The sequence below is a fragment of the Medicago sativa genome, chromosome 8, assembly GCF_051527215.1.
Source record: "Medicago sativa cultivar Bolivia chromosome 8, Bolivia_mono, whole genome shotgun sequence".
Taxonomy (NCBI): domain Eukaryota; kingdom Viridiplantae; phylum Streptophyta; class Magnoliopsida; order Fabales; family Fabaceae; genus Medicago; species Medicago sativa.
In genome coordinates this window covers 28,855,601-28,872,844 of record NC_140756.1, presented here as the reverse complement: position 1 = coordinate 28,872,844, position 17,244 = coordinate 28,855,601, and the positions used below count along the sequence as shown (strand labels likewise).

General features: G+C 32.4%; 2 protein-coding genes, 1 long non-coding RNA gene and 1 pseudogene across 8 annotated transcripts; all 4 read right to left on the bottom strand.

The window, feature by feature from the left end:
* Positions 1–724: 724 nt before the first annotated feature.
* Positions 725–7,537, bottom strand: LOC146898161 (uncharacterized). Of its 5 annotated transcripts, none has more exons than XR_015021559.1 (7): positions 7,046–7,537; positions 6,426–6,582; positions 5,870–5,970; positions 4,820–4,879; positions 3,922–4,028; positions 1,624–1,679; positions 725–1,057 (listed from the first exon to the last, which is right to left on the bottom strand). It is a non-coding gene; the product is annotated as an uncharacterized LOC146898161 (long non-coding RNA). The 5 variants fall into 5 exon arrangements; XR_015021557.1 differs by lacking the exon at positions 6,426–6,582 and adding an exon at positions 6,374–6,425; XR_015021558.1 differs by having other exon boundaries at positions 6,374–6,582; positions 7,046–7,395.
* A 1,901-nt stretch (positions 7,538–9,438) lies between these two features.
* LOC146898160 (putative receptor-like protein kinase At3g47110) lies at positions 9,439–11,966 on the bottom strand (annotated as a pseudogene).
* A 1,249-nt stretch (positions 11,967–13,215) lies between these two features.
* LOC146898158 (ADP/ATP translocase, mitochondrial-like) lies at positions 13,216–16,924 on the bottom strand. Of its 2 annotated transcripts, none has more exons than XM_085738541.1 (4): positions 16,780–16,924; positions 14,905–15,340; positions 14,249–14,624; positions 13,216–13,743 (listed from the first exon to the last, which is right to left on the bottom strand). In XM_085738541.1, the coding sequence occupies exons 3-4, from the start codon at positions 14,369–14,371 to the stop codon at positions 13,447–13,449; spliced, it is 420 nt and encodes a 139-aa protein (XP_085594667.1). In that variant the 5' UTR covers positions 14,372–14,624; positions 14,905–15,340; positions 16,780–16,924; the 3' UTR covers positions 13,216–13,446. The 2 variants fall into 2 exon arrangements, with proteins under 2 accessions (XP_085594667.1, XP_085594666.1); XM_085738540.1 differs by having other exon boundaries at positions 16,838–16,924.
* On the bottom strand, positions 14,371–15,330 carry LOC146898159 (ADP/ATP translocase 1, mitochondrial-like). Its single transcript, XM_085736511.1, has 4 exons — positions 14,905–15,330; positions 14,669–14,788; positions 14,432–14,624; positions 14,371–14,387 (listed from the first exon to the last, which is right to left on the bottom strand). The coding sequence occupies exons 1-4, from the start codon at positions 15,328–15,330 to the stop codon at positions 14,371–14,373; spliced, it is 756 nt and encodes a 251-aa protein (XP_085592637.1).
* Positions 16,925–17,244: the final 320 nt, after the last annotated feature.

Here is a 17,244-nt window from a genome sequence, read left to right as displayed (position 1 = left end):
ACTCATCTATTTTGAAGAAGTTGGGCTTCAGATAGCGACAAATAAGTGTTTTGATTTTGTCATCTTTGAATGTAATGGCCAACATGTGATGAATGCAATTCTTAATGGTTGTAGCAATGAAAATGAACTAGGAACGTTGTTGTTGAGTTGTAGATCTCTTCTCTAATCTAATGCTAACATTTATTCGATGGTAAAGAAAATAGAGCCCTTCATTATTTGATTTACAAAATAAATTAATATATTACTAATTTTAAATTTTAATTATTAAATTATTGTTATATATGCGAAAATAATGTTGGTAAAAAAACTCCATAATAGTCTGTGCTTTGTATTATCACAATCGGTTATTTCTTAGGACAGGGGAGCAATTGCACCCCTTTGCAAGAAAAATATAAGAACTATTGGGAAGTCGGGTAGTCGGTGGTTTGAATTAAAGGTTAAAGAAGTCGAAGGATCCATGTTCAAATTCAATAAAGAACAAAATATTAACCAAACACAAACATTTTTCGTTTAAAAAATAATAATCAAAACCCTTGCCTTTCCCATTATTGGTACAGAACTGTTCACTGTTATATGAATTTTCTCAGAATTTTCAATTATTTTTGTGTTAAAAATAATTTTTATAGGGGATGGCCCAATGAAAACTATAGCCTGGCTATAATAATAGAACTTAATTTAATAATCAACTGATTAGATGGTTTTAGTCTTTCAAGGTCATTCAGAATGGGGAAATGGTCCGCTAGCAGAATTTATTTTATTTTATATAGAGCCTGCTGCAGTATCTATAGCCTATGTTGTATTATAAATATGATATATTTAGTTCTACAAAATAAACAATTCAGATTTCTTTTGTACAATTGTTCCTGAAAAAAATTTTTACACACTATAAAGACTTATTTTGTTTTTATTGATTTGTCATATCTTCACTCGTCTCCCATAATCTTCATTGTGTTGGATTCAACATGTTTCCTTTTTTCCTTTCCATTTCTTTCCACTTGATTTTTATTGCTTTGTTGTATCTTACTCTTTTCCCATGATCCCATTGTGCTACCTTTTCCTGCACATTATTGTGAAGAAAGGGGAGATTATTAGAGAAAGAAGATGATTAAAAGTAACAACAAATGTGAACCAACTACACTATTCAACCACTTCATTCTATTATTTTTACATATGCCAAGGTATTCATCGAATTTCTGCTATAGATCATTTTATGGTATTCTTTAAATCATACATAAAGCTGGATTTTTTTTCTCTCTAAATCACTAAATTACACAAAGCTTAAACTGAAATTCAAACTCCAGAAATTAAAATTTACAGTTGGATTTCTTTTCTATAAATCATACATAAGTTATATTTAAACTCAAACTAGAGAAAGAATCATGCAAAGCTGAATTTTTTCACTGGATCATACAACAGTTACACTCAAACTCAAGAAATTATCATGTTAATCTGGTTTTTTACCACTAAAATCTTACAAAAGTTGAACTCAAACTAAAGATATTATCATACAAAGTTGGAATTTTTTCTTCAAATAATGACTAAATCACAACATCATAATTAATCAGCAAAGAGCTTAATCACAACATCATAAAGATATTAACAATAAGAAATACTACGACTTACCCAAGTTCAAAGAGCTTTTGATGAGCCTCAGTATAATCAGCAAAGAAATCTTCATCCTGCAACAAATGAGAATCATTAGATAAGCATATATCATGAAATCTCAAAAGAATCCAACAACACATAACCAAAATCAGCAGGCACAAACTCAAAACCCTAGAAACTTTAAATCTTGGAATTTTCAGAATCACAACACCACCAAATCCGAATTCACCAACATTCTCAAAACCTCAAAAAAACAAAACACAGCAACACATCCAAACCGGCCAAATCATAAAACTGTGCCAACTCAACGCCAAAAACCGAATCAAAGCACCAAGTATTAAACCGGAACAGACAAAAAACAAAGGTAGATTTTTTTTGTTTTTCTAGATCTAGGACCATAGGTATTTTTTTTAGAAATGTTAAGGCTAGAAACGGGAAGAGAAGGAAGAAATACATAGGAGAAGATGATTTTTTGTTTAAAAAAATTTTTTGGCGGCGGCGACGCCACCTTGGACGGCCAACCACCGCGTCGTAAGCTGTTCCGGCAGCGGTTCCGCCACCAGCCGGAACCCCACCGGAGAAGACGGAAAAGGAGAGGGGAGAGGGAAGAGAGAAGTTAGAGAGAAGTGAGAGTTAGAGAGAGAAATGATTTGAGAAATGAATGAATTTGTGAAGGGAGTGGGTATATATACCCCTCTCTGATTCCACGCGGTATGCCTAAGCTATTGCTGTGCACCCTCAGATCCAGGTCGTCTGATCTTAAATCAGACGGCTATCATCACATCACCCGGTGATCAGATCAGGGTCGTTGATCAAATAAATGGCCCAGATTCAATCTCTGTGGCCCAAGCAAATTGAGAACAAATGATAGATCTTCTCTAAATTGAGAAGTTTAATCTATAACATCTTAATGAAGAGGCAAGTGTAAGGCTTTTTAAAAAAACATGATATTATTTTCTCTAAAAAAAAAAAACATGATATTATTTTATTGGTAGTTCTTTTTGTATTCACCTCACAATTTACACAAAAAAGTTAGTAGTCTCCTCGCAAATGTCATTTTAATATTTGTCATACCAATTTAACCTTTTTATTCGAGTTAACCGGATGTCTAACATATTTAACCAACCAATATTACGGTATTGCAATTATAACCTACTCCCTCCGTCCCGAATTAATTGACCCCTTGGCTCATTTCACACTTATTAAGAAAAATGTATAAATAAAGGGGAAAGTGGAATATATTGTATTGGGAATGATGAAAGTTGTATTGAAAATTGAAATGGGTCAATTATTTTGGGACACTTTTTTTTAGAAAATGGGTCAGTTATTCCGGGACGGAGGGAGTATTAGTTTTGGCTTAATTGTAGTTTTGGTCACCCAATTTCAAAATCTTACTGTTTTGGTCCCTACATATTTTTGAACTAAAATTGATGATTTGATATGTTTTAAATGACATAGTATATGACCTAATGATAAAAAAAAAATATCAATATTGATTTAATTGTAAGAAAATTTTCTTAAAAACATACTTTAAAACATGTCATATCACCATATTTTTTAGACAAAATAAGTTTGAGGAGTGACCAAAACTGCAATTAATAGTGTATCCTTGTATCAGAAGATAGTTTTGATAGCAAGGACCATGAGATTGGTATCAGAAGATAGTTTTGATAGCAAGGACCATGAGATAACCAGATAATTTGATAGAAGTAATTTATAATTTGACGCACATATGAAAGTAGATATTACTGACCAGAACTTAGAATGAAAAGACTAAAGAATTAAAAATGAAAAATGAGCTGATAGACACTATAGGGTATGGAAATATTTCACGAATGAGGAGGACCAACAAAAACGCATATCATTATGAAGTATGAAACGGTATCAAATAGTGTGCAAGTATAAAATGTAGACGTAAAATACAAGCATGAATCATCTATGTTTCATACTCTTTGCTAGCTTAGTTATGGTTATTTTCGTTTATCCATTTCTCTTCCACAATCAACTCATGGGACTCTTGAAGAAATCACAACAGTAACATGAAGGTACAACAAAAGAATATAATTATTAGAATATCTCAAAAAAGTTCAAAATTTATTTTGAAAGGAAAGATGATTAAAGTGTGAAAGAATAACTAATTTTTTTACTTTTTATGCAATTTGTCCAAGGTGTAGATTAAGTTTAACAGAGTTCTACGGAATTGGAATTTGGAAGCATCTTTACTGCATTGTTTGATGCTTTGAGAACAATTTACAATAACATTCAATAAAATTGAACAAAAGGTTAACATATGATATGTTGGGTGGGTATGATTACCTTGATTATGTAGGAGTTGATCTCCAAACAGGAAGAGATGCTCCATTTACGGAAATAATAGGTGCCATCTTCTCTCCTTGTCATTCTTCTCTCCTTGACACGACCTCCTATATTGTTACATCAATTTTCAGCAATGTATCATTCAGAGAACACTTCTAAAAAGGATTTTCAAGTGCTAAAAATGTGAGCATTTTGCTTTGGAACTTAATCTACAAGTAAAAATATTATGTATCAAATGTTTTACGTGTTTTTCATTATGTTTTTTTTTTTTTGAAAAAAGTAAAAGTATTATGTTCTTCGTTGTGTTGTTCAAATGTTTTACGTGTTTTTTCATTGTTTTTTTTTTTTTAAAAAAAGTAAAAGTATTATGTTCTTCGTTGTGTTGTTCAAATGTGTTTCTTTTTCTCTTTTTCTTTTTTTTTTTTTTTGATAAAATGTGTTTCTTTATTACTATTAATAAACAACTTCGACAATTTATCACAATTTTCTAATGATCAAGTGATCACAGATATAGTCGCTATTGTAAGGACATGCTAACCAATTTGGAACATGATTTCATCAATTAAAAGGTAGCTAATCCTATGATGAATTCCATATGGGACATGATTACTTGAATGTCCTAATTAGAAATATTATCTATAATTAGAACAATTTATTTTAGTGTTCTTCACAAGGTACAAAAGTTATCCAAATTACATTATTCTTACTACTATGCTAATTAGCATTTTGTTCCATCATATCTATTAGAACTGCTTAGAGGCTACAAATACTAAAAAATAAACAGTAGATTGATTGGAGAAGCAAAAATCGTTTGGTGTGTTAACAAAATATCTTATCAATTATATGAAAATAGTAGAAGCAACCTATAACTTCTATAATTAAAATGGTTTCCACTAACCTTCATTGATAAACTTCTCCATTAGCTCTTTCTCATCAATGGTTAGTTGCGTCATTGTTGCTAAAGGGGTATTTGACATGTATGTAACACACGAAAAGAAACCAATTAGAAAATTGATCTTTCAAACAATGGAGATACATTTTTGTTCTGTTATATCAAAAGTATTTTATATTGCTTTATATGGTAACATATAAATCAAATCTGTTACTAACATAAAACCACTAATTCTAATATACACCTCTTTGCATTTTTCCAAATTCATGGGGTCAATAAAATTTCAAGCAAAAACAATTCTCTCTTATAAGTACATTTATGTGTTCAACACAGTACAGACAACTTTATAGATAAAAGCTAAATTTTGAGTTCAGTGATTCATGCTTATATTTCAGTTCAGTGATTCATGCTTATATTCTTTAATGACAAATCATGTGGTCAAAGCACTTCAAATACACCAATTTCAAATGGGTTCTGCTAAAGATTCAAGATTTATGTAGCATGAGGTAAAATTAATCACGCAATATTCACATAAATTTGTTCTACCAGAGTCAGTGAAATGGTAATGATGATTCAAACAAAGCTTTGCCTTCACACTATAATCGGAGTACTGAAGGTAAAGATAACGAGACATCAATCAAAAAAGACATGTAGATTGAACTAGAGAAATATAGTACATATTCAAATATTAAAAATTAAAAAATAGACCAAACTATCCTTAGTTTTGATGATATGGAAAGACAGAAATTAAGTGCTTAAACACTTCAACAGTATAAAAAGGTATTGGTGATTTTTTTTTATTGAGCAGTGCTTATATGTTATATTCAAGTTGGTGATTTACATACTGAGCACCTTAAAGCAACCCCGCCAGCAAAACATTTTATTCAAGATTAAATTGTCTTTTTAATTACAAAATTCAATCTATCTAACCACATTTAAAAAGAAAACAAATCACATGATTCCAAGCCATAGAACATATGCACACTTTCTCACACAAATGAATGCCATAAAAAAAACATAAATTAATATCTATAATTTGTATATTTTGGAGAGTACCTCTTAAAAAAGCCATTACAGATGACCAAAAGTCAAAAAGCCTACTTTTATTGAAAAAGTCAAAAAGCTTCTTCTTTTAACAAAGGATGATGCATGCTAACCTGCAAATAAGAGATATTCATATTTATTAATGTGCAAATTAACTATAACCAGGACTAAATCTTCTAACAAATATAATTAATTTAATTTACAAAATGGCACCAGTTGAAAAAGGAATAGAGAAAGTAATTGTTTGGAATGCAATAAACACTGGTATAAAGTTTAGCTCATTCATCAACAATAGCATTGATCAAATGCATTTTATATCATATTTCAAAACAACTAACTAAATTTTACTCATGGACATTTGAAATAAAACCATTTAAATGAATTGAGGAAAATTACTGTTTCTAGATCCTATAACTCAGATTGGTAGCAATTTCATATATTAAAAGGCTTAAGATATTCAAATTTACGATTAATTAAAATAAAAAAAAAATCACACACATAAATAAAATGGCTTACAATTATAGTTTGATAGTATTGCCTGTTAATGGAGTAGTGCAGCAAGATCTACCTGAAATAGGAATATTGAGAATGAGGACAACAAAAGGATGGCACAACAAAGCACCAAACTGCAGAAATATAAGAACCACTATTTTCTCTGTTTTGATTGTGTACATACAGTCATCATGAATACTTCCAGCAACATAACCTTTGCATAGTACCCAAATCTATAATGAAAAATAAGAACAAAACATACATGTAGGCATGACCTCCAAAAGAAATGCAAAAATTCGATTCATTCACTACTACAGTAATTTAAAATCATGTAGCTAAATTAAATTCATTACAAATTGTCATAGCCTCATTGTGTGTTCTAAGCAAGTCTTCCCTAAACTCAATTAAAATTAAATTAACTATGACGATCAAACAAGCAGAATTACACATTGTGTGTTCTAAACAAGTCTTCCCTAAACTCAATTCAAATTAAATTAACTATGACGCATAAACAATTACAGCAATTTCATTCATATCTCGGTAGCAAAAACCTTTAATCGATCATTCATGTTGTTACATCATATTATGTAACCTTGAATTAAATTCAAATTGGACTGGATATGAAAATGATCTTACAGTGGCCAGAGTATACATTTTAATACAAGACGCACAACAGGGTCAACATTTAGGCATTACCTTATATCGCGTAAACGACAGAAAGAATGAAGAAGCGGGAAAATGAATCATCAAGTGTCGTACGAAGATGACGATGATATACCAAAAACTTTTACTCAGCACAGTTCCATTTATTGTTTTCTATCAAAAACAAACCGTAGAAGAAGTTGAAACGACACGGCAGCAGCAGCAACCATGTCTGAGCCAAAGGAGCAGATTCGAAACATCTGGATCTCAGGTCTCCTTGATCCTTCCAAGGTGAGGGTAACTGAGAGATACAGGTTATACATATGTGATCTCGAACAGATGGAGGAAGTTTCAAGGAGAACACCCATTTTTTCGATCTCCTCTTTTTGTGATTCTATTTGAATGAAAAGATAGAGAAGGTTGAGAGGATAAAGATGGTAGGTTTCTTTTGCCCAAACGTGGCCGATCGCGGCGGTGATTGTGGGGAAAAGAGTTGCCGGCGGCGGTAGAGGGAGAGGAGAAGGGATAAGCTTCAGTTAGTGTAATGAGGGAAAGAGGAGAGAGGCCGCGGGTTTGATTAGAGAGATTGGGCTTAGCCCAATTTTGATTAGTGTATGCAGAGTGTATGCTGAAAATAGTGGTGTAAATAGTCATATGTTCCAAATAAAACAATTTCTAATCTTTTTTTTTAATGGATAAACAATTTCTTATCTAGAATTTATATCATATAATTTTTAAAATATCTGCACCCTCAAATATATCGCCATGAATTCATTTTAAAAAATTGTAACATGATTACATATAAACACCGGTGTACCAACACACGTTGGCTCAGTTGGTAAGGAACGGACCACTTCCTTGCAGAAGGTTGTGTGTTCGATTCCCTCTGCCGATGTGAGGGCAGTGTTGGTGGGTGATCTGTAAGTACCTCTATAAGTGCCCTTTGGGCCCGGAGGCGTGCCCTGACCCTGGTGGTGACCGGAGCCGAACCCACCTAAACTTTTTGTAACCAAAAAAAATATATAAACACCGGTGTAGAGCATTTCGTTGTATTTAACGTGCTTGATCTAAGGGCATTAATCATTAATAAATAATATTACTCATGTGATGTTATAATGAAGTTTCAATTAGATTATATTTAACAGACTTTTAATTTACTGTGCTTACCATTGGAGAAATAGTATATCCAAGACCAAGACCAATAATTGGAGAAAAATTATAGGGGGTGTTATTTTATTTTTTTTGAAATATTTAGATAAATATTTTTTTTTGGTTAAATGTATTTTTGATTCCTATAAATATGTCAACTTTTCGTTTTAGTTCCTCTAAAAAAATTTAACTTTTAGTTCTTCAAAAAAAAATTCATCTTCACTTTTGGTCTCTCTTTTAAAGTAAATTCATATGAAGAATTCATATTTTTGAACAAAATTTTACAGAAAAATTTAGGGTTAATTATGTTTTTGGTCCCTATAAAATGGCGACCTTCTAAGTTTAGTCCTTACTTAATATTAATAGCTTTTTTAATCCCTACAAAAAAATTTACTTATAATTTTAGTCCCTGCTAAAATAAATTTTGTTTAATTATCCTTAAACTCTTAAATTTTTTAACGATTCTTTTTATACAAGTTTAGAACACTATGAAAGGTTCATTTACTAGAATCTATAATTTTTTAACATGAAATAAATTAAATATGAATTTTTTAAAACGACAAAAGTTTAAGATATAAGTAACAAAAATATGGACGTAGAAATCAAATTTTTGCGATATTTTTTTCGGTGGACCTTTTAATAACGTTCTTAACATGCCTGTAAAAAATTGTTGAAAAACTTAAGAGTTTAAGCATAAATTAAACAAATTTGGATTGAGTAAGGACTAATATTGAGTGCAGAAATTTTTTGTAGGGATTAAAAATGCTATTAAAATTAAGTAAGGACTAAACTTACAAGGTCGCAATTTTGTAGGGACCAAAAACATAATTAACCCAAAAATTTATAATTTTATAAGGATCTCTCCCAAAAAAAATTAGAATTTTTTACCAAAACATTAATTAAATGTGAATTTTTTTAATTTTTACGGTAATAAATTCATATTTTATTTATGTTTTGTTAAAAAAATTAACTTTTTTTGAGTGATTTTTACAATATTATAAAAGAGATGTGGTCTTTATCAATGCATCTTTAGCATAACAGAGTACAGAAAAAAAGATTGTATTCTTCTTTGTGGATTTCCCCTTGATGGTTAATATTATGTATGTGTGCTTTGGTGGTTTTTGTATTATTGGTCTGCTCACATTTTCGAACTTAAATAAAAATTAACAGGATATTCCAGCCGTGCGTTGCACGGGTTCGTACACTAGTAAAAGGACAATATAGTAGAATGCTACATCAACCAAAAGCAGTGATGAGAACATAATTTCTCTTTTTTAACCAACACCGTTCAAAATTCTTTTATGAAGTTCACAATTATTTTGTTTTCATAGTAGCAATGTTCGCTAGCATGGAAGCTGGTTCAGTTTGATTTCATTCAACTTAACTATAACTTCTTTTATCATCATTCGATGCGCGGAAAATTCTTCGGAACATGCAACTCCAATTCTAGCAAACATCACCAAACACTCTCTAATCTTGTTTTCCACAATCCATGTTTGATCTTCCGTAAATGGAATTAGCAAACATTGATCCACTATCTCAATGATTCCTTCTGGAATTTTCATCTTACAGTACTTGTGTAGATTTAGACTGTCGGAAAACATGATATCCGTTAGACTGTCGGAAACAATGTCATCGTCAAGAAGAACGTTGCTCGGCTCTACATCATTGTGAAGATAATCCAATGCATAAGCTATGTCAAGAGCAATGTCCACCCTTTGAGAAAGCTGAGATAATGATTTTCAGTTCCTTCGTTATCGTGCAACATCTTTTCTAGACTCCCATTAGACATGAACTCAAAAACAATAGCCTTGAAATCTTCACTCTTATAATCAATACTTGAACAACAAGTAAGAATCTTAACAAGATTCCGGTGCTTTGTCTTTCCTAAAGCTTTGCATTCAGCCGTAAAACTCTTCGCTGCTCCACGTGTTTCAAGATTCAACACTTTTACAACAATAGGTCTTTCAAAATAGGAAATAGATCCTTTGTAAACAGAACCAAAGCTTCAATTTCCTAACAAATTGGATGAAGAAAATCCATTGGTTGCTTCATGTAGCTCTCCATAAGTAACTCACAAGTTCCCATTTTGCAAAGATGGTGAAGAAGATAATTTTTTGGCTTTTCTAATGAGATAATAAGTGATTAAAAAAGCTATGACAAAGATCAAAACCCCACCAACTAAACTTATGAGTATAAGTTTCTTTATGATAGATCTTTTGTGTTTCTTGGAAGACACTTTAAAGCATGTAGGAAGCTTCAATTGAGGCATCCCTCCGCAAAGGTTCTTGTTTCCAGCTAATGAAATTGTTGTGATATTGCTAAAGACACCTCCTATGGGAACCTCGCCATAAAGATTGTTAAAAGACAAGTCCAAAGTATTCAAAAGTGTTAGATTTTCTAGCTCAAAGGGGATTGTGCTTGACAAATTGTTGTTAGACAAGAATTTTCTAAGAAGTTTCTACCCAACCTAAGCTCTGCCAATGCTACACAAGAAGCAAGATCCTTGGGAATTTCACCAGAAAACTTATTTGAGTTCAGATACAATTTTGAAAGCTGCTTCAAGTTACCAATTTACTAGATTCTTAAGCATGCCAATTGAATCTGGAATTGTTCCCTCAAGGAAATTGTTTCCAATCTTTAAGGAAGTTAAACCGATTAGTTGTCCTATTCTTTTAGGTATCATTCCATATATTTGATTATGCCCCATATCAAGCATACTGAGATGGACGGAAAAGTTTCCTATAAGATGCGGCAGCTCACCAGCAAATCTATTTTGATCAAAAACAAGCATTGACAATTGAGTACAATTGGTTAGCGAAGAAAGAAAATCCAAATCGTGAGCTTCTCCATTTCCAAAATTATTACTGGAAAAAAGAATCCTCTCTAGTTTATTTAATCGGCCTAAAGTAAGAGGTATTGGACCGTTAAAAGCATTCCATGATATTTCAAATATTTGCAATTCAGCGAGGTTGGATATTGAAGACGGAAAAGTTCCGGTTAATTGGTTCTCTCCTACCAAGAATTGTTGAAGATTGGGAAAATCAAGATCTATATTTGATGGAAGACTACCTTTTAACTTGTTCCCCCCAAGATCTAAAATTTGAATATTTGATGGGTTGTAAAGAGAATGAGGAATTTCACCTAACAGATTATTTGAACCTAGGTTCCATAGCTTCAAACTTGACAACCTACCCAAAGAATAAGGCATGCTTCCTTCCAAGTGGTTATATGCAAATGTTATGTATTGGAGTGATGAAATATTTCCCAAGGAAGGAGGGATTGTATCAACTAGATTATTGCCATCAAGAAGCAACATAGTAAGTTGCATCATTGACCCAAACCACGTGGGAACTCTTCCAGTGAGTTGATTGCTCCACATATCAATTATTTGATATTAGTGCAATTAGCGAGCTCTATCGGAATCTCTCCTTAAAGATTGTTCTTTCTTAAGTCAAGAATTTGCAATTGCTTCAAACGATCAACTTCTTTTGGAATTTCACCATGCAAGTCGATGTTTTTAAGTGCGAGGGTTCTAAGAAAGGTTAGATTTCCCAAGGATGGTCCAAGAGTACCACCCCAGGTTTGATTCTCCAAATGCAAGGCAGATACTCGCATGTGACGACCACCACATTTAACCCCCTGCCATTCACAGAAATGTAGAAACTCATTCCATGATGGTAGAGAATCGGGCACGCCATTTGTAACCTTTTCCTTCAAAGCAAGCAAAGCTAGCCTATCAGTATCTGAACTCAAAGAAAGAGCCTTAGTTATACACCAAAATTTGGCTAGCAAACCAGAGAAGAAACATTATGCAAGTCCTCATTTTTGCTATTGGAGAATCTGTATTATGGGTAACCAAACAATGCATTCTATTGTTTATGCAGCTTTGAAATAAGATTAAATAGAAATAGAAGTATGGGCATAGGTATGGGATTCAATAGAGACTCCAATGAGACAAGTCAAGCTATCAAGGATCATTCTACGAATGTGGAAAGCACAACAACAATGACTGTAGAAGATAGAGAAAAAAACGCATTGTGGAAAGAAAACATAGCTACTTGATTCAGTTCATACAGGAGGGTCATTAGTCAAAAAGATCTTTTTATTTCTTTAGAAAGAAAAAAAAAATACATGTTGCTAATTAAAAACTATACTGATAACTTTGGAGGACAGCTTTATCAAAATCAAAAAGTTTGGAGCTTTATTTGAAAAATTATTAGCTTTTTAATACTCAACAATTAATTAAAATAACTTTATCTTAAAAGACTAATTTTTCAAACATCATGATGTAAAGATGGCTAGATATGGGAGTTAGTAGACTTGGAGTGATGTTAAAATTTATCCTTTAAAAAAAATTATGATTTTTTTATTTTTTTTTGAGGAAATGAATTTTTTATTTTGAAAACTTACAAAACGATATTTGATTCTGGTGTACAAAGAAAATTCAATTGGAAAGGGACAACTACTTTGTATGTTCAACACATAAAAAAAGTTAAGGACATCAAATTAAATTAAATAATACAAATGGGATATATTTAAGGAGAATTCATTAATATTCTTGAAAAAGTTTGGTATCAATCTACCAGAAAAAGTTTGGTATCAATACCCAAAAGGCAAAATTAGTTACAAATTTAAATTCACATTTTTTTTTTATTTTGCTATTAAACTAATGGTCACCCATACTAAATTCCATATAAAATGTCCCACAACCAAATCACTATGATATTGTAGATGATTTTTGTTGTCAGGGGTGCCAACTTAATTGAGATATTATGGGTGCCAATATAATTGAGATATTTGACAAACAATCTTGATGCTTGTACATGCTCTTGATTTACCAAAAAAAAAAAAACACTATGATGTAAAATAAAACATCAAAGGAGAGGGTAGCAAAAGGAGGAATGGGGATATTTGGTGATGTCAAAAAAGAGAAAATAAATGTGTAGCAGAAGCAAGCAATTTACTCAAAGAACAAGTGATCAATTAAGTAGCGAGAGATTTACTCCAACACATGGAAATCAAAATGTGCACATGCATTTTAATTAAAAAGTAAAACAAATAGAGTATCTCAGTCACAGAAACTCAAATCAAACAAAATGGAATTCAATATGGTATATATTTTCCTGTCATTCAAATAAATCAAACCTAAAAATATCAAATATTCTGATCCAAAAAAGGGTATAGGATCATTGAGTACTAATTATTGAACAAAATTTTCCGCAATACTTGGTTAATTCTCAGAACTAAATTTATTTTCATCAACATCCAAAACAAAAGTATGAATCAGAGGCCGAAAAAAAGAATTAAGCACCACCGGATCCGTACTTCTTGCCGAGCATTATGACCTGTAACTTGTCGTAACCAGCGAGCACACCAGCACCAGCGACGGCACGGAGGATGTTAGCACCAGCTCCCTTAAACAAGGACTTAGCACCCTCGTTCTTGAGGATTTGTTGGAATGCATCGAAGGAGCTCTTGTACTTGACAGCTTCTCCAGATGTCATCATCATTCTTCTCCTAACTGTGTCAATTGGGTAAGATGCTAGCCCTGCACCATTGGTGATGAGCCATCCAAGACCAAAGCTAGCAAAGAAACTATCCTGCAATGATCAAGAGACAATAAAAACAGAAATATCTATCAGCAAAAGTTTGAACTCAGACTCGGGAAGAAAAATCAGAAGCAACTTTTCTTGCTTTATTTTGGTTTATGGCCATGTTTGGATAAACAGCTGAAGTAAGAGCTTCTAGCATAAACACTCATCATAAAAGTACCTATGAATAAGCTAATTCTATAACAAAAGATTAAATAAAGTCAAATTGTTTTCATATAAATTATAACTTGTTTTCACAAAGAATCATGGAGAGCTTATGGAATGGAAACAAGTTAAAAACAAGCTTATAGACATGTTATCGGTTGTTTTTACAAGATCGCCAAAATAGTCTCACAAGTGCTTATGTCAATAGATAAGCTCAAATAAGTCAATCAAATCAGACCTTCAATAACACCAATACTGATATGAACTAGAATACATATCAGCAAAGTTAGGTTAGTCGAACTAAAGAATTTGGTCAAATAAAATGACACAAGAGATAAGGTATGCGAACCTGCAGAGATCCAGTAAGGAGAACTGGCTTCAAGGAATCATACATTCCAAAAGTAGAGACCACGGTACACAATGATTCCGACACAAGAGATGTTGAAACCACGGTACAGGCCAGCAATACCATCAGTTGCTAGTGTCTTCTTGTAGACATCAATAAGACCATCAAATTGTCTTCCTCCTGCACCTTTCTTTGCAGCCTTTGCATCATTTGCTAGACGGGTACGAGCATAGTCAAGGGAGTAGACAAAGAAAAGGGATGAAGCACCAGCAGCACCTCCTGAGGCCAAGTTTCCAGCAAACCATTTCCAGTAACCATCCTTGTCCTTCTTGAAATTGAAAAGCCTCTTGAAGTAGTCCTTGAATGCAAAGTTCAAAGCCTAGAAGAATTTGAATCACAAAGTTAGCATCACATGCAACAAACCAAAAAGAGTTGTGAAGAGACATGATAAAAATCCATTGTTGTCAATTGTAGATCGCAGAAAATAGTTGCTTGCTCAAATTCTGCTATCCCAGTGCCGCCACTATTTGACAACACTTCATACTAAATAGAGTATTGCAGAACAATAGCAGCTTATTCAAATTCTGATCTGCTACGCTATAGCCTCTATTTGAAAGAACTAAAAAATCAAAAGGGAGAAACAATATAACTCAACTAACCTGAGTAGGGAAATAACGGATGACATTTGCGGTGTTACCTCTCCATAGGGAGACAATACCTTCATCGGCCGTTGTTCGCTTAAAACAGTCACCGATTCCCTTGTAGGGCTCAGAAAGTCTACCAGCTTTAATCATCTCATCCTGGTTTTGGATCAAAAGCTTAATTCGTTCAATGGGAGCTGCAGCGGTTTTTGATACAGCAGCTGAAACTCCACCCATGAGAAAGTCAACAACAAAGTTTCCTTTCTCAGCGGGAGCTGCAACAAAGATAGGGGAAGCAGTTGTTGCGGCATTACATGCTGGCATCATTGGATACTGAAATGCAGGGTTGGAGTAACTCCCAAATGACCTCCTTTGGTACATAGAAAGACCGGTCTGGCGTGCAACATTCTGAACAAGATTAGGGCGCTGAACCTGATCAACCATGGCGACTTTCCTGAACAATGCAAGTTACATAATGTCAAATAATGTTCAGAAATTAAGGAATGTGATCCCAACAGAACAAACAGAAAAAGAATGCAAACATCTGAACAAGCAATGTAATGTATCCAATTATTTAGTTCATAAACAACAAACAAAAACCTAACAGTGTCAGAAACAAAAACCTAACAATGTCAGAGTCGTTAATGGCATAACAAGACGAAAACACATAAACTACAAACAAAAACCTAACAATGTCAGAGTCATGCTTATGGCTTAACAAGACGAAAACACATAAACTACAAACAAAACCTTAACAATGTCAGAGTCATGTTTATGGCTTAACAAGACGAAAAGACATAACCTACAAACAAAAACCTAACAATGTCAGACTCATGTTTATGCCTTAACAAGACGAAAACACATAAACTACAAAACATGAAACTCAAATCATACCATAGTTCACAAGTTCTAACTCAAATGAAATTCATAATAACAAATTTCATTTTTTTCAAGATCAAATGAAACACATCAAGTCCAAAACCCTAAATGATTAATCAAAAAATGGGTAAAGACCCAATTTGGTCCCTCACAATTTTCTTGCAGACCAATTTAATCCCTTGCAAAAAATAATACCCAAAATAGTCCATAACATTCTTATCCCGAGGACAAATTAGTCTCAAGATTCATTATAACAGAGACTAGTTTGATATTATTTTTTGTTGATAACTAAAACAAAAATGTACCCCGAGAAAATTGTCTTGTCATGACCAAATTGAGTATTCACTCATCAAAAATCAAGTCATTTACATGTAAAAAGCTTTTGTTTCACATATTAATTAAATCACAAACACTCTTAATTCAATCAGAATCCAAGCTGGAAAAATCCTCAAGAAAACATGGAAAAATCATTCCCCTTGAACAAACAAGACATTATGACAACAGATCTGTAATGCAATTGAAAATACAGAGAATGAAATATCAAATTCAACGACGAGCCACCTCGTAATTCAAAGTTCTACACATATTGAACTAATCAACGGTATAATCACAGATCACAAATAATAAATCAAATTCTATCAACTAATAACAGTATAATACAATTTCAAAAGTAAACAAAAATTGAAACATGATTATTTGCAGATTGTGATCAGATCTCACATATCAATTATGCAAGACCATCATACACAAAAAGATCTAATCTGCTACTAATGAATCACCATTTTTACATATTGCAAAAAAAAAAAAAAAAAAAAAAAAAACATCAAAAACATAAAGTTATTGAATTTATGAAAGATCATCAAAAGAGTGACATAAAAAAACAAACTTTTCACAAACCCATTTCATAAAAAACAAGAGTGAGAGATTCAGCTTACAGATCAAGCCAATTCAATTCAACAGTATGAAAATTAAGCTAAAAAAACAACAACAAAAGGAAAAACAAAAACAAAAAACCTTAGTGGGTAAATGAAGAACAATGTAATAGAATGAGAGGTTAGGTTTTGTTATTAACCTAGGAAATGAAAATGAGTGTTGGTGGCTGCGCGAGTTTGTTGGAGACTTGGCAAATGCCGCAGCTAGAACCAAGTGCTTTGAGGCTGAGAGAGTCAAATAACGTGAAAAGAGTGGTTTTTAACTGTAATGTGAACCCAACCCACTCAAATTGACCCATTGGGCTAGTGGGTTAGTGGGTCAGTCTAGCTAATCAAAAAGTGCCACGTAGGTCGATTCATAAAATTTAAAATAAATTTTTTTTTTTTAGAAAAAATATTTATTGTTGTAAAAAAGAAGAAAAAATTATATATATTTTTTTTGTTTAAATTTTTTTCACACATTTTTCTTCTAAGGATGTACATATTCTTATTTTTAATAATGTATTGACATCGCTTCTTATTTTATCCTAAAGATGTATATGTCATA

What these genes read in the sequence shown, in the direction of transcription:
- LOC146898158 (XM_085738541.1), bottom strand. Translation starts at nt 14,371, where the DNA reads ATGGTATTGCTGGCCTGTACCGTGGTTTCAACATCTCTTGTGTCGGAA. An exon ending in TCCTTACTGGATCTCTGCAG is followed by an intron (nt 13,744 to 14,248) that starts GTTCGCATACCT and finishes TGATCATTGCAG; the next exon opens with GATAGTTTCTTTGCTAGCTT.
- LOC146898159 (XM_085736511.1), bottom strand. Translation starts at nt 15,330, where the DNA reads ATGGTTGATCAGGTTCAGCGCCCTAATCTTGTTCAGAATGTTGCACGC. An exon ending in TCCGTTATTTCCCTACTCAG is followed by an intron (nt 14,789 to 14,904) that starts GTTAGTTGAGTT and finishes TACTCTATTTAG; the next exon opens with TATGAAGTGTTGTCAAATAG. An exon ending in TCTCTTCACAACTCTTTTTG is followed by an intron (nt 14,625 to 14,668) that starts GTTTGTTGCATG and finishes AAATTCTTCTAG; the next exon opens with GCTTTGAACTTTGCATTCAA.